This window comes from Bufo bufo, chromosome 5 (assembly GCF_905171765.1).
Source record: "Bufo bufo chromosome 5, aBufBuf1.1, whole genome shotgun sequence".
In the NCBI taxonomy this organism is placed as follows: Eukaryota; Metazoa; Chordata; class Amphibia; order Anura; family Bufonidae; genus Bufo; species Bufo bufo.
The window spans coordinates 66,544,892-66,561,487 of NC_053393.1; the positions used below are offsets into that span (position 1 = coordinate 66,544,892).

Genomic DNA, 16,596 nt, shown 5'->3' on the forward strand with positions numbered 1-16,596 from the left:
GGAGGGAGGGGGGGCCGGCCGCACTGGCCACCAATGAGTTAAATATAGGGGGGGTCATGTACACAGTTCTTTTAGTATATTCTAACTTGAAGCGCCCCCATCACCATGGAAACGCCTCTGTGTTAGAATATACTGTCGGATCTGAGTTTCACGATCCAACTGAAATTCGATGGTATATACTAACTTAGAGGCGTTCCCATGGTGATGGGGACGCTTCAAGTTAAAATATACCATCGAATTGGAGAAAACTCCGATCTGATGGTATATTAATAGGGACTCCTGACTTTACATTGAAAGTCAAAGGGGGACGGATACGTTTGCAATTGCACCATATTGTGTCAACGTCAAACGGATCCGTCCCCATTGACTTGCATTGTAAGTCTGGACGGATCCGTTTGGCTCCGCACGGCCAGGCGGAAACGAAAACGCTGCAAGCTGCGTTCGGGTGTCCGCCTGCTGAGCGGAACAGAGGCCAAACGGTGCCAAACTGATGCATTCTGAGCGGATCCGCATCCACTCAGAATGCATTGGGGCTGTGCGTATCTGTTCGGGGCCGCTTGTGAGAGCCTTCAAACGGAACTCACAAGCGGAGCCCCGAACGCTAGTGTGAAAGTAGCCTTAGCTGGTCCCATAAATGCTCAATTGATGAATAATCTGGCGCCTAGGGAGGCTAAGGAAGTTTTGCAATCTGCACATATCGCTGTGTCCCTCATATCACTACTAGGGATGACTAACTGTTACATGTGATGGCCACCAGATCATCACACCAGTAGTTGTGGCAGTGTGTGTCTCTCCACAGCGATGGCAGGATTGAAGCACTCACCACAAGGCCTCCATAGTTGAACCTGACTATCATTGGATGCCAAACAGAACATGGATTTGTGACGAAAGACGACATGTTTCCAATCTGTAGAAGTCCAGGTCACCACTACAAACGGCATGATACCAAATATCCTTCTTCTAAGTGCCTGGAAATGGTCCGGGCAGAGAAAGAAGTATATTATGAAGGTGCCACAAGTGTATGAATGGTTGTCAACGAAATTGTGGGAGCTACTCATGTTTGTTGATGGATCAAACAATTCTCTCTACTGTTGGTCTATCTGGGCCGTCTGGACCCTATTTGCCATGTGTGTGCGTGCGTGCCTTGAGGTAACCACTGTTCCCAATACCTCCTCAAAGCTAGGTCAGAACAGTCCAGATGGCTGACAGTTCATCAAGACGACCATCCTGCTTCTCTCAGTTCAATAATGTGCCCCTCTCAAAGTCTGTCAACTGAGCAAAATGACTCTGAGTGTGTCGTAGAGGCATGTCTAGCAGTCATCTCTCACAAAGAGGTACACTACCCAAAGGTAGCCTCTGAGAGCAGGGGAAGAACTTATATACCTCCTTGGGGCAAGATCCAGTGTATAATCAGACCACACCTGTAATCACTTAAATATCTGCCTGAGACATAACTGCATGCTGAGTTTTGCAGCAACTCAGTATTTCTGTCTGGGTGCATTAAAGGGGTTATCCCATGAATAATGTAAAAAATGAAAATCAGACATCATATAGTACATGACAATCTCGTTCTAACAAAGCTAGAACCAGCCCTGTACCTCACATGGATCCAGAGATCTCCACATTCATTGCTCTTCTAGAATTATCAAGCTGACAGCTCAGGGGGAGTGTCTTTTATGCTGCAGCTCGTGAGGGCGTGTCTCAGCTCTCCCTATTGCAACTCAGGAGGCAGTTGAAGGATGAAACTGAGCATGTGCGGCCTTCTGAAGTGAGCAGGTCAAAGAAATCAGAAAAAAACATACAGCAGGTGGCGCTGTACAGATACATTTTATTGAATAGCTCAGTGGCTATGCTAAATTTTTAATTACATGCAATTACAAAAGAATTGAGATGCTGGTTTAAAAACTGTAGAATATTTTTCGTGGGACAACCCCTTTAATTTATTTTTCTTAATGAGTGTATACGAGCTCTTACAGCACAAGGATATAACTATAGGGGTTGCAGAGGTAGAAGCTGCACATGGGCCCTGGAGCCCGATAGGACCCAAAGAGAGGACCACAAAAGAATTCACCAGTATTATAAATGAGACATGGTTTGCATGGTTTGTGGCTTTGCTACTAATTTTACATTGGGGCCCAGGATCTTTAACCCCTTAAGGACCGGGCTCATTTTCACCTTAAGGACCAGGCCATTTATTGCAAATCTGACCAGTGTCACTTTAAGTGCTCATAACTTTAAAACGCTTTGACTTATCCAGGCCGTTCTGAGATTGTTTTTTCGTCACATATTGTACTTCATGACACTGGTAAAATGAAGCCAAAAAAATTATTTTTTTTGCACAAAAAAATACCTAATTTACCAAAAATTTGGAAAAATTAGCAAATTTCAAAGTTTCAGTTTCTCTACTTCTGTAATACATAGTAATACCCCAAAAAATTGTGATGACTTTACATTCCCCATATGTCTACTTCATGTTTGAATTGTTTTGGGAATGATATTTTATTTTTTGGGGATGTTACAAGGCTTAGAAGTTTAGAAGCAAATCTTGAAATTTTTCAGAAATTTACAAAAACTTAATTTTTAGGGACCAGTTCAGGTCTGAAGTCACTTTGCGAGGCTTACATAATAGAAACCACCCAAAAATGACCCCATCTAAGAAACTACACCCCTCAAGGTATTCAAAACTGATTTTGCATACATTGTTAACCCTTTAGGTGTTGCACAAGAGTTATCGGCAAATGGGGAGGAAATTTGAGAATTTCATTTTTTTGTCTAATTTTTAATTTTAACCCATTTTTTCCACTAACAAAGCAAGGGTTAACAGCCAAACAAGATTGTATCTTTATTGCCCTGACTCTGCCGTTTACAGAAACACCCAATATGTGTCCGTAAACTACTGTACGGCCACACAGCGGGGCGTAGAGTGAAAGGTGCGCTGTATGGTTTTTGGAAGGCTGATTTTTATGGACTGGTTTTTTGACACCATGTCCCATTTGAAGCCCCCTGATGCACCCCTAGAGGAGAAACTCCCTAAAAGTGACCCCATCTAAGAAACTACACCCCTCAAGGTATTCAAAACTGATTTTACATACGTCGTTAACCCTTTAGGTGTTGCACAAGAGTTATTGGCAAATGGGGATGAAATTTGAGAATTTCATTTTTTTGCCTAATTTTCAATTTTAACCCATTTTTTCCACTAACAAAGCAAGGGTTAACAGCCAAACAAGACTGTATCTTTATTGCCCTGACTCTGCTGTTTACAGAAACACCCCATATGTGGCCGTAAACTACTGTACGGCCACACAGTAGGGCGTATTGTGAAAGGTGCGCGGTTTGGTTTTTGGAAGGCAGGTTCTGCTGGACTGGTTTTTTGACACCATGTCCCATTTGAAGCCCCCCTGATGCACCCCTAGATTAGAAATTCCATAAAAGTGACCCCATCTAAGAAACTACACCCCTCAAGCTATTCAAAACTGATTTTACAAACTTTGTTAACCCTTTAGGTATTAAACAAGATTTAATGGAAAATAGAGACACAATTTCAAAATTTCACATTTTTGGCAGATTTTCCATTTTAATATTTTTTTTTCCAGTTACAAAGCAAGGGTTAACAGCCAAACAAAACTCATTATTTATGGCCCTTATTCTGTATTCATATGTGGTCGTAAACCGCTGTACGGGCACACGGCAGGGCGCAGAAGGAAAGGAATGCCATATGGTTTTTGAAGGGCTGATTTTGCTGGACTGGTTTATTTACACCATGTCCCATTGATGCACCCCTAGAGTAGAAACTCCAAAAAAGTGACTCCATTTTAGAAACTACGGGATAGGGTGGCAGTTTTGTTGGTACTAGTTTAGGGTACATATGATTTTTGGTTGCTCTATATTACACTTTTTGTGCAGCAAGGTAACAAGAAATAGCTTTTTGGCACGTTTTTTTTTTGTTATTTACAACATTCATCTGACAGGTTTTATCATGTGGTAATTTTATAGAGCAGGTTGTCACGGACGCGGCGATACCTAATATGTATACTATTTTTTTTATTTATGTAAGTTTTATACAATAACTTCATTTTTAAAACCCAAAAAATGTTTTAGTGTCTCCATAGTCTAAGAGCCATAGTTTTTTCAATTTTTGGACGATTATCTTGAGTAGGGTCTCATTTTTTGCGGGATGAGATGACGGTTTGATTGGCACTATTTTGGGGTGCATATGACTTTTTGATCGCTCGCTATTACACTTTTTGTGACGTAAGATGGCAAAAAATTGCTTTTTTTACACCGTTTTTGTTTTTATTTTTTTACGGTGGTCACCTGAGGGGTTAGGTCATGTGATATTTTTATATAGCCGGTCGATACGGACGCGGCGATACCTAATATGTATACTTTTTTTATTTATGTAAGTTTTACACAATGATTTCATTTTTGAAACAAAAAAAATCATGTTTTAGTGTTTCCATAGTCTAAGAGCCATAGTTTTTTCAGTTTTTGGGCGATTATCTTGATTAGGGTCTCATTTTTTGCGGGATGAGATGACGGTTTTATTGGTACTATTTTGGCGTACATGCAACTTTTTTGATCACTTTTATTACCTATTTTGGGAAGTAAGGTGGGCAAAATTTCAATTTTCTCATAGTTTTTATTTTTTTATTTTTATGGCGTTCACCGTGCGGGGAAAGTAACATGACCGTTTTATAGATCAGGTCATTACGGACGCGGCAATACCTAATATGTGTAGTGTATTTTATTTTTTTAATTTTTATTCAGTGATAAATGTTTTTTTTTTTATCTTAACTTTTTTCACTTTTTTTTACATTTTTGTGACCCAGACCCACTTGGTTCTTGAAGATCCAGTGGGTCTGATGTCCGTATAATACAGTACAGTACAATATATATTGTTCTGTACTGTATTTTACTTACACTGAACAGATCTATGCTTTTAGCACAGATCTGTTCAGCACCATGGACAGCAAGACGCCTGAGCAGGCGTCCTGTTACCATGGGAACCTTCCCCGTCTGCTCAGAACTTCGCAGACGGGGAAGGGTAAGCACAGGGCTGAGGGGGGCTCTCTGGGGGCTGTCGGGGGGCTCTCTCCCTCTCCATCGGGGGGCTGCAAAGGCACAGCAGCCCCCCAATGGAGAGGGAGGGAGCTCCCTGACCGATGACAGTTAACTTTTTCCATACAGCGGTCCGTACGGACCGCGGTATGGAAAGGGCTAAACGGTTGACATCTGCACAGATGTCAGCCGTTTATACCAGGGTGCCAGCAATGTGCTGGCACCCTGGTATACCCACTAGAAGCCAACGATCGTTCATGGGGAGGCGGGCGGGGGATCGCGATCCCGCCTGCCGCACCGCCCGCCTCCCGCAACGCCCCCACCGCCTGCGACACCCCCCCCGCACCACCCGCCGGCATAAAATCGTGCAGGGGTGCAGGGGGGGGGTGAAAAATATTGATTTTAGCCACTCTAAAGTTTCTGATCCCCACGGTCAGGGACCGCGGGGATCAGAAACTGCAAAAAGCGCAGCAAACCGCAGGTCTGAATTGACCTGCGGTTTGCAGCGATCGCCGATACGGTGGGGTCAAATGACCCCCCCCCCCCCCCCCTGCATTGTTACGGGATGCCGGCTGAATGATTTCAGCCGAAATCCCGTTCCGATTAACCCCTGGAGCGCCGGAATACAGATTTTAAGTCAGGACGTACCGGTACGTCCTTGGTCCTTAAGGACTCGGGAAATAGGGCGTACCGGTACGTCCTATGTCCTTAAGGGGTTAAAGTGTGACTAAGCTTTCAAAAAACTTTTGATTTGTCATAGCGAGATTTGAAATTTTTTTGACGGTGGATACAAACCTAATAATAAAGATCTCCAAACGCTTGTACACATGCTCAAAACCCAATTTTTAAGGACCAGTTCAGGTCTGAAGTCACTTTGTAGGGCTTACATAATAGAAACCACCCATAAACGGCCCCATTTTAGAAACTACACCCCTCAAGGTATTCAAAACTGATTTTATAAACTTTGTTAACCCTTTAGGTGTTCCACAAGAATTAAAGGAAAATGTAGATGAAATTTCAGAATTTCACTTTTTTGGCAGATCTTCCATTTTAATCCCTTTTTTCCTCTAGCAAAGCAAGGGTTAACAGCCAAACAAAACTCAATATTTATTACCCTGATTCTGTAGTTCACAGAAACACCCCACATGTGGTTGTCAACTGCTGTACGGGCACACGGCAGGGCACAGAAGGAGAGGAGCGCCATGTGGTTTTTGGAGGGCAGATTTCACTGGTATAATTTTAAGCTGCCATGTCACATTTGAAGACCGTTTGATGCACCCCTACAGTAGAAACTCCAAAAAAGTGACCCCATTTTCGAAACTACGGGATAAGGTGGCAGGTTTTTTGGTACATATGATTTTTGGTTGTTTTTATATTACACTTTTTGTGAGGTAAGGTATAGTGTTGATCAACTGAGCACCCGAGTACAATGGAAGTCAACAGGAGAACCCGAGCATTAAACCAGGTACTCCCTGCTCTGAAGAGGGGAGGGTGCCTAGTTCATAGGAAAATGTCAGAAATTTATGGAAACCCCACCGAAATGGTTCGGGAACAGCATGGGGAGGATGTCTGGATGCATCTTGGACTCCCAGGTCGCTGCTGGGAACGATGTTGTCCGAGTAGTACGCCACTTTTACAGACTGACAATAATACGCACAAAACCGAAGATGAAATCAATTTTAGAGTAAAAATTGTTAGGAAACATTCTTTCCTGTATATTTACTTGTATATAAAGTGCAAGTTCAGCCAAAAATGTTGTTTATTTTCGGAACTGGGGCTATGATTAAGAGGGACGGCCGGTGGCATCCGTATTGCGCCGCTAGAGGTGAAATTAGTGGACTGGCGCAAGACGAACCACAGTGAAAGCATTTGCCATCAATGTTTTTATTAATCAACAATGAAAGTTGGAGGTTCTAAGACGATCCGACAGGCAATCCGTCTGCGTTATTCCCATGACCCGCCGAGCAGCTTCCAGGAAACCAAAGTCTTTGGGTTCCGGGGGAATTATGGATGCAAAGCTGAAACTTAAACTAATCGACGGAAGGGCACCACCAGGAGTGGAGCCTGCGGCTTAATTTGACTCAACACGGCAAACCTCACCCGTCCCGGACATTGAAAGGATTGACAGATGGATAGTTCTTTCTCGATTCTGTGGGTGGTGGTGCATGGCCGTTCTGAGTTGGTGGAGCGATTTGTCTGGCTAATTGCGATAACCAACGAGACTCCTCCGTGCTAATTATTTACGTGACCCCCGGCGGTGAGGATTGTGTTGAACAGACTCTTATGGGAGAGTACCTGCTGTTTACCTGACCATCGAAAAAATTATGGTTGAGGGCCTGCAGGTGAGCTGACCATCACAAACATTATGGGCGAGGGCCTGCTGCCGCTTTGTTGACTCTAGATAACTTCTGCCTGATCGCATGTCCTCGTGACGTCGATGATCCATTTGGGTGTATGCCCTATGAAATTTCGATGTTCTTTTATGCGCCTAACATGGTGACCACGGTTAACTGGGAATCAGTGTTTGATTCCGGAGAGGGAGCCAGAGAAACGGCTACCACATCCAAGGAAGGCAAGCAGGGGGTGTGCAAATTGCCCACTCCCGACTGTCAGAGGAGGACACTGTCTATTGAAAAATGTAATTTTATGTCACAGAATTTTTTTTGAAGCACACACGTTACACAGCAGATGTGGCCCTGGTAAGGTCCCTGTCAGAAGCGGACACAGTTTACGGAAAAAGTGCACTGGATGTCACTGATATTTTAGGGATGCGCACACTTTAAACAGGAGATATGGAGCGGATAATTTAACAGTCCGCAGCGGACACTGTCTACGGAAAAACTTCACTGGATGTCACTGATATTTTAAGGATGCGCACACTTTAAACAGGAGATGTGGCGCGTATAATTTAACTGTCCACAGCGGCCTACCAGACTGTATTTAGCGCAGGATGCGCTAAAAATATATATTGCGGCTGTCACACACAATAGTCCTTAAAAGGACTTTTGGGTCTCTGAAAAGTTTTTTGTATAAAAATCTTCCTATTACACTCCCTACAATGTCTGTCCCTTCCTGTGCACAGCTCTCCCTAACACTGAGCAATTTAGCGCAGGTTGCGCTACAAACATATATTGCTGCTGTCACACACAATAGTCCTTACAAGGACTTTTGGGTCTCTGAAATGTTTTTGTACAGAAATAATATTAGATTACACTCTCTACACTGTCTGTCCCTTCCTATGCTCAGCTCTCCCTGACTTAGAATGAGCCGAACACGCATCATCATGACGCGTTCCAGCCAGTCAATCACTGTAATGCCAGTAGCCAACATGGCTACTGGCATTACAGTGAGGGCAATACTTACCTGCACGTTTATTGGCTGCTTAGCAGCCACGAAACGTGCGGAGAGGAGACTCGAGTAATGTAAGGTAACAAAAAATAGCTGTTTTGGCCTCTTGCATTTTTTGCTTTTTACAATGTTCATCTGACAGATTAGATCATGTGCTATTTTTGTAGAGCAGGTTGTTAGGGATGCGACAATACCAATATTTTTGGTTGTTTGTTTCAGTTTTACATAATAAAGCATTTTTGCATTTTGTATTGTAATGCATTGCATGTCAGCTTGTATGCTGACAGCCTAGCCTGCCTGTGAGACAAAGCCTAAGGGCTGGATCTCACAGGCTTCCGTAGAAGGAAGGCATTGGGCTTGCCTTCTCTGCCATCTGGTCCCCGCCACTGCAGTGCGGAGACCCGATGGAGCCGCGGAGGGCACCCGCACCCTCTGCAAACCCTCTGCATGCCGCAGTCAGCTTTGACCATGGCATACAAGGGGTTAATACGCCGGCATCTGTGTTTTCCCCAATGCCGGCATATGCAGCAGGGGCCCGGCTGTCAGTGACTGACGGGTTCGTGCCACTGATTGGGAGGGCACAGCTCCTGCACCCACCATACATGTGCGACGCTCGTCCTTAACTGATGTCCACCAGCACCATACACCTCCACGAGCCCCTCCAACACCCGCCCATCTGATATTGATGACCTATACTAAGGATAGGTCATCAATAGTAAAAGCCCAGACAACCCCTTTAAAATATCCAAATCTAGCAGAGCCAAACCAGACTCTGTCAAACTCTCTAGAAGCATATCCTGATAGCACGATGAGCACTGCCAATGAACACACTCAGCACTGCTACATCTGTATAATTTACTTGTGATCCGTTCCATGTCTCAACATGCATACCACATAAATGATTTGTACATGTTCAGTAATAATTCATGGATGTAATCAATATTTCAGCCATATATAGTAACCGGAATGATATGTCAATGATGTCAGTTTACAAAGCTTCTAAGCAGTAAAGAAAGACAATAACAATTTCTTTCATTTGGTTTAGAATACTTAACATTACATAACCAAAGCAAATCAAGTAGTGATAGATGTCGTGTCTTCAATATTAATCAATATCAAAGATACTCAGATTAGTTTTGCTTGTAATTCCATGTGTAACCACATGGAGTGCTGCTAAAGAAGAAGAAGATGAAGAAAATCCCTTTATTGTCCCTCAGTGGGGAAATTTTGACGTAACAGCAGCAATCACATTCACAACAGGAGCAAAAATAAGAGTAATTAGAAATTAAAGAGTAAAAATACAAGAAAAACAACAGAATTTACTTTAAAAATTGACTACTGAGTTTCTGGGAACAGTGGTGGTTATAAGTCCTAACCGCTGCTGGGAGGAAGGACCTCCGATGACGTTCCTTCGTGCACCTAGGATGCAGCAGGCTGTCACTGAAGGAGCTCTCCAGCTCCACAACAGCTTCATGCATGGGGTGGGAGACATTGTCTAAAGGCTTGTTCACGCAAATGTTTTTTGCGTTCCGTATACGGAACCATTCATTTCTATGGGTCCACAAAAAAAACGGAATGTACTCCATGAGCATTCCGTTTCCGTATATCCGCATTTCCGTTCCGCTACATTTTGAGTCTTGTCCTATTATTGTCCGCAAATCACGTTCCGTGGCTCCATTCAAGTCAATGGGTCCGCAAAAAAAACGGAAGACATCCGGAAATGCATCCGTATGTCTTCCGTATCCATTCCGTTTTTATGCCCAGCCCAATTTTTTCTATGTAATTACTGTATACTGTATATGCCATACGGAAAAACGGAATGGAAAAACGGAACAGAAATGGAAACACAGCGGAAACAAAAAAAGGAACAACGTATCCGTGAAAAACGGACCGCAAAACACTGAAAAAACCATACGGTCGTGTGAACAAGCCCTTATTGTCCGCAAATCACATTCTGTGGCTCCATTCAAGTCAATGGGTCCGCAAATAAAACGGAACACATACGGAAATGCATCCGTATGTCTTCCGTATCCGTTCCGTTTTTGAGGAACCATCTATTGAAAATGTTATGCCCAGCAAAAAAAAGGAACACATACGGAAATGCATCTGTATATCTTCCGTATCCGTTCCGTTTTTGCGGAACCATCTATTGAAAATGTTATGCCCAGCCCAATTTTTTCTATGTAAGTACTGTATACTGTATATACCATACGGAAAAACGGAACAGAAACGAAAACACAACGGAAACAAAAAACGGAACAATGTATCCGTAAAAAACGGACCGCAAAACACTGAAAAAGTCATACGGCCGTGTGAACAAGCCCTTATTGTCCACAAATCACGTTCCGTGGCTCTATTCAAGTCAATGGGTCCGCAAATAAAACGGAACACATACGGAAATGCATCCGTATGTCTTCCGTATCCGTTCCGTTTTTGAGGAACCATCTATTGAAAATGTTATGCCCAGCCCAATTTTTTCTATGTAAGTACTGTATACTGTATATGCCATACGGAAAAACAGAACGGAAAAACAGAACAGAAACGGAAACAAAAAATGGAACAACAGATCCGTGAAAAACAGACCGCAAAACACTGAAAAAGACATATGGTCGTGTGAACAAGCCCTTATTGTCCACAAATCACGTTCCGTGCTCCACTCAAGTCAATGGGTCCGCAAAAAAAATGGAAAACACATACGGAAATTCATCCGTATCCGTTCCGTTTTTGAGGAACCATCTATTGAAAATTTTATGCCCAGCCCAATTTTTTCCATGTAAGTACTGTATACTGTATATGCCATACGGAAAAACGGAACAGAAACGGAAACGCAACGGAAACAAAAAACGGAACAACAGATCCGTGAAAAACAGACCGCAAAACACTGAAAATGACATATGGTCGTGTGAACAAGCCCTAACAGTGATGTTAATTTTGCTAGAGTTCTTCTGTCACCCACCCCCTGGATCAAGTGGACAACCTAGGACAGAGCTTGCCTTCCTAATGAGATTATCTAATCTCTGTCTCTCAGCCACAGATAAGCTGCTCCCCCAACAAACCACACCATAGACTATGGCTGATGCCACCACTGAGTCAAAGAAGGTCTGTAGGAGCGTCCCCTGCACTCCAAAGGACCTCCGTCTCCTCAACAGATAGAGTCTGCTCTGACCCATCAGTGTTATGGCTCCAGTCCAGTTTGTTGTTCAGGTGAACACCCAGGTACTTATAAGAGTCAACCACCTCAATGTCCGTTCCCTGTATGTTCACCTGAACCAAAGCAGAGGGCCTGTGTCTGCGGAAATCCACCACCAGCTCCTTGGTTTTGCCCACGTTGATCTGGACACGGGTCTACTGTGACCTGTTAAAGCTCTACCTTGTGGTGGAGACAGGGAGCGCAACAGTTTACATTTTCTGCTCTGCAAACCACAAGTGACATATTGTGATTTTTCACTCTAGTAAGACTTGATGACATCTATGTTCAAGGATTTAAAGAGTCTTATTATGCTGGATGCATGCATTTTGAAAAGGTGTGAACTTAATCGCCTGTGAACTTACCGGTTATGTCATGCTCTTTGAAAGACTCATTGTAGAGTTGGTATTGGTTCGGACAATGCTTTTTAAGCCACTTACATACGTCATGCTGTGTCCAGAATGCTACAGGTTTTGTTCCTTTAATACTGGGCTAAAATGTAAAAAGAACACAAAAGAACCCACATGAAAATCTTGTAAAAGCAATGTGACATTTCATACGAGATTAACCAAGAAGAAAATAGCTGTTAATGCCCAATAAATATGTCACTGCACTTACCTGTTACAGATTAGCCGGTTTGGCTTTGGGCTAAACCCTAAGGGCGTTATTCTGGCGCTCCCCTTGAATTCACCCTTTAAACCCTGTACATGGATCTGGCCTACATTGCAGGAAAGCAACTGGACCTTTGTCTCCTGAGACCTCCCGCAGAGGTCAGGGACCCTGGTGCAAGCACCAGAAGTTCAGGATACAAAAAACTCACCAAAAATGCAGCAAAACCACAGGTATAGTCTGAACAATCACTAGGATTGTAGGTTTCTGAGATCCAAACAGCTCACTTGAAGGATAGATGGTGGGAAACTGGGAAACAGGAAAAACAGACGGCCAAGGTGATAGTGAAGATACAGCGAGACAGGAACACAGATGAACAGGGTTAACTTAAAGGGGTTATCCAACCCCTATAATGCCACATAAAACGCCCAGGCCCCCCCACAGGTTGTACTTACCTTGCTTCCTTGTGGGCATCCGAAAACACGAAGGTGCCGGGGAGCAAGGCAAGTATAACCTGTGTGAGGGGCCTGGGTATTTTGGGGGGCATTATAGGGGTCAGATAACCCCTTTAAACACAGACAGAACTGAAACTAAAACTAGAAGTGCTGAATCACCCAGGCACAGACCGGAACAAATACAGGATAAATGTAGGCAAATCTCAATAGCACTAGACAATGAAACACCTTTCCTGGTCACCAGGGAACCTAAAACTCAGGCACCGCCTGGCTGGAGAGGGTGCCTTAAATATGCAGGGACTCCGAGCCATTGGCTGGGGAAGGATTTGGAAGAGTGCATGCTCACCTCTGGCCTCCTAAAAGGACAGTGCGTGTGCTTCCAAATCCTTTCCCAGTGAATGGCCAGGGAACCCTGGGTATTTAGTGCACCCTTTAAGAGGCTGGAGGTGAGCGAGCGTGCCATAAGGACACAGAGGCTGGAGCAGAAGGCAGAAGCATGGAGGTAGCAACATGGTGTGTAGTGTGGGTATCATGTTCACAGGGGAGAGCAAGGCAATGGCGGACATAGACAGCTGACCTAACACAACAACTGTTTCCTAACTCCATCCAGGAAAATGGGATGGTGGTAGTAAGTGCTGGGATTCAAACATCCCGCACAATCACTTTTAGCAAATACCAGGTGAAGGCACTTAACAAGAGCAATTCTGATAAATTCCCTAAAATATCGCACATAGTCTGCAATATTATATTTTTCCATTTATTCCCCCTACCTTCTTGCCCATCAATCTTTGGAATATACTGTATATATGTTCTTCCTAGCTATCCAGCATCCTGTTTGCTTCAAATCAGACCTCATTTTGATACATTTTAGTATTCATCCTGCATTCCCTTCTATTGTGTTATACTACCATTCCCATGATGCATCAGCATTAACTCTGAGAGTTGCTCTCCCTATGTAGGGAATACGATATCTCCTTATGGGGAGCGCCTAATTAGTCTGATTGGCCAGGCAATGCTCCTCTGGAATTCTGGGAAGAGGGAATGCAAATGAGCTCTTAGCAAGCTCTGCCGCTAATGCCACCAGATGTAAGATAGCTATCCTAAAAGCCAATTTTAGACCTTTTAAACAGGCCTTGAGGCATGACTTAATAATAAGCCAGCATCTAATCTGCAGACAGCTTCTTCGGGGGTGATTGTCCCTCATCAGTGCAGAAGAGAGAGCAGGATTAGCTTCCTTACATCTGGTAGCATTAGAGGCAGAGCTCATTTGCATTCCCTCTCTGTATGTAAAACAGACAGACAGAGTACAGGGACAGTGTAGGTATAGCTGGAACAGTTCAGTGAACAAAGGTGCCATTTTGTCTGGTGTGGACTTTAGTTCCTTGAATGCATTGAATGCATAGGTAAAGCTGAAGTAACAAAAGATGATTCGGTCCAGACTGGTGCCAACAAATAGATGTTACAAATTTTGCTCTGGATATTATATTTTCTGCTACAGAAAAACTCTAAAGGCTTAGGACATACCCCTGTGGCTGACAACCTTATATTCCCAGCATATCCTTGTCACGTGCCGGAGGCCCGAGGCAGACATCCGGGACGTCATGCAAACAGGACACCGGCAAAACAGACCAAGTACCCACAGAGAACTTTATTACAAGTGTAATAAAAGCACATGACAGTAAGCAGGTTAGGCAAAAGTGGTAGCACTACCACAGAACCAAGTGCACCGGCAGACCAGAGGCAAAACCCAGAGTGCGGAAAGCCAGGGAGCCCCATTCTTCACAGAGCCCCTGGTGGTGGGGATGAACTGGGCAGAGGGCTCACTGGTCGCACCTCCAGGAAGATCCCGGTATATTTGGCCCCTACCGTCAGAGAACCAGGCTGGTGAAACCACCAGCGGAAAGACAACAAAACTGGAACCCAAGCAAACACAGTACATGGAACAGACAACAAGACAAACGGGAACCAGCACAGAAGCAGATGCCTGAACCCCAAGCGGAATGGAAGCATGGCGGTCTCAGGGAGAGCTGCACACAGACTAGAGATTCATGGCACAGAACAGACTAGAGATTCTCCCTCCGGAGAACCCAGGGGCCCTCTAACGAAGGCAGGACAAACATGAGATAGGAACAGAAGCAGATAGGAGCTACAGGTATACAAGAACAGACAAGGATCAGAAGCAGTAGGCACTGCCAGGTAGGGCATAGGCCAGGATCAGAAGCAGTTTAGCACTGTCAGGCTATCAGACGCAGTTAGAGCACTGCTAGGTTAGACATGGGACAGACAAGGATCCAGACAGAGAACCGGTACAGAAGAATAGGCAAGGCATGGACAAGGATAACATAAACATTGTACAAGACAAGTACAGAAGAACAGGTAAGGACAGAACATCAACAGCATCACAGAACAGGTACAGGAGATCAGACAAGGCAATAACAACATCATAGAACAGGTAACAACAACAATGCATTACCAGGTGACACCACAAACAAGGACAGATGGCAAAAAAAAAAAAAACTGGCTTAGCAGCAAGGGGCTACACCCAGCAAGGCAGAAGATAGACTGATCCCAAGCCCCACAGCTCACAGGTAGATATAGCTGCATAATGAGGGCACCTGATAAGGCACACTAGGAATGGACCAGAGGAATGGACCAGAGGAAGTAAACCCCATCAGAACCAAACAGGGTGGGGAGTCTGCATGAACAGAGAAGTGAACACACAGGCTGCAGTACTGGACGTTGCCCCTGGCAACCAGCATACACAGAGTCCACCGCAGCCACTACGCCAGAGCACAAACAACCCCTGACACAACAGAAATGCATCCATACTAAGGCCATGTTCACACACAAGGCCGCAGCCAGCATGCAACGCAGAACCAGCATGCATGGGGATACCCACAGCCAGTACACAAAGCGCACGCAGTCAGCCTGCACGGCACCAGAGACATGAGCCACAGAGATGCAGACACGGGAATCCAAAAACACAGGCCACAGCTCACACACTACACCGCAGCCAGCATGCAGTCCCAAGCAACCAGCATACACAGGAGACAGCCTGCAGCCAGTAAGCGAGAGGGGGCATGCAGCCTGCCTACACGGCCAAAACTGTCACAGTGAACCGCACCGTGACAATCCTAAAGATCTGAAGACGCCAGGACACGCTAGAAGTTCTAGATAGCAAGCAACTACATTAATATTCTGTACCTTTAAATAGGATGGGCCACTGACAGAACATTTCTTGATATTGAGACCTAAACTTTTTTTTTCTAGCTATACTGTTGTTGTGGCACATGCCTAGAGCTTCAGCTGCTGCTGTTTGACCAGTCTTCTCTTCTTGTTCCCGCTGCTATGAGGAGGGTGTCTGATAATTCACATACAGTATGTTGGGCTAATGCATGGTATAGGAGGACTGGCAGCAAAATAATAGGTGGCATGTGAAGCACTGACCACAACACTGAAACTTTGTATACGTCGGAAGAATTGCAGCTATACTGATGTATATGTATACCACCCCAATGGAAGCCACAAAGACAGTTATGACCTCTGTCAGACAAATGAAGCCCTAGAGATAAGTTTGGTATAGATCCTTTGGATCGAATGTGATGGGAACAGAATTTTATTGAAACATAGGATTTTCTTCTGAATCCAGACATACAGACAGTATTGCCTCTGATCAGACAAGCAGCCAGTTTCTTGTGATCGTCTGGGGACCTTGCTGTTTGACTTCCACCAACCAGACACTTTCTAATTCGGCAAATCCCTTTAAAGGGTTTATACCATGCGTGATGTAAAAAAATTAAAATCATAATAGTACATGACAATCTATTTCTAACAAATCTAGAACCAGCCATATAAGTCATATGGGTCCAGAGATCTCCACATTCATCCCTGCTACCCATCCACAAAAAGTGTAGAAGAGAGGGAGCTGGAAACTACAGA

At 44.3% G+C, this 16,596-nt stretch overlaps 1 protein-coding gene across 1 annotated transcript in view; it reads right to left on the minus strand.

Moving 5' to 3' along the window:
* SAMD12 (sterile alpha motif domain containing 12) overlaps window positions 1-16,596 on the minus strand; it is a 608,525-nt gene that overhangs the window by 313,962 nt on the left and 277,967 nt on the right. Inside the window, exon 3 of the mRNA XM_040432862.1 lies at window positions 11,959-12,085. Within this exon, the coding sequence (XP_040288796.1) occupies window positions 11,959-12,085 (127 nt within the window). The remainder of the gene's footprint in view (window positions 1-11,958; window positions 12,086-16,596) is intronic.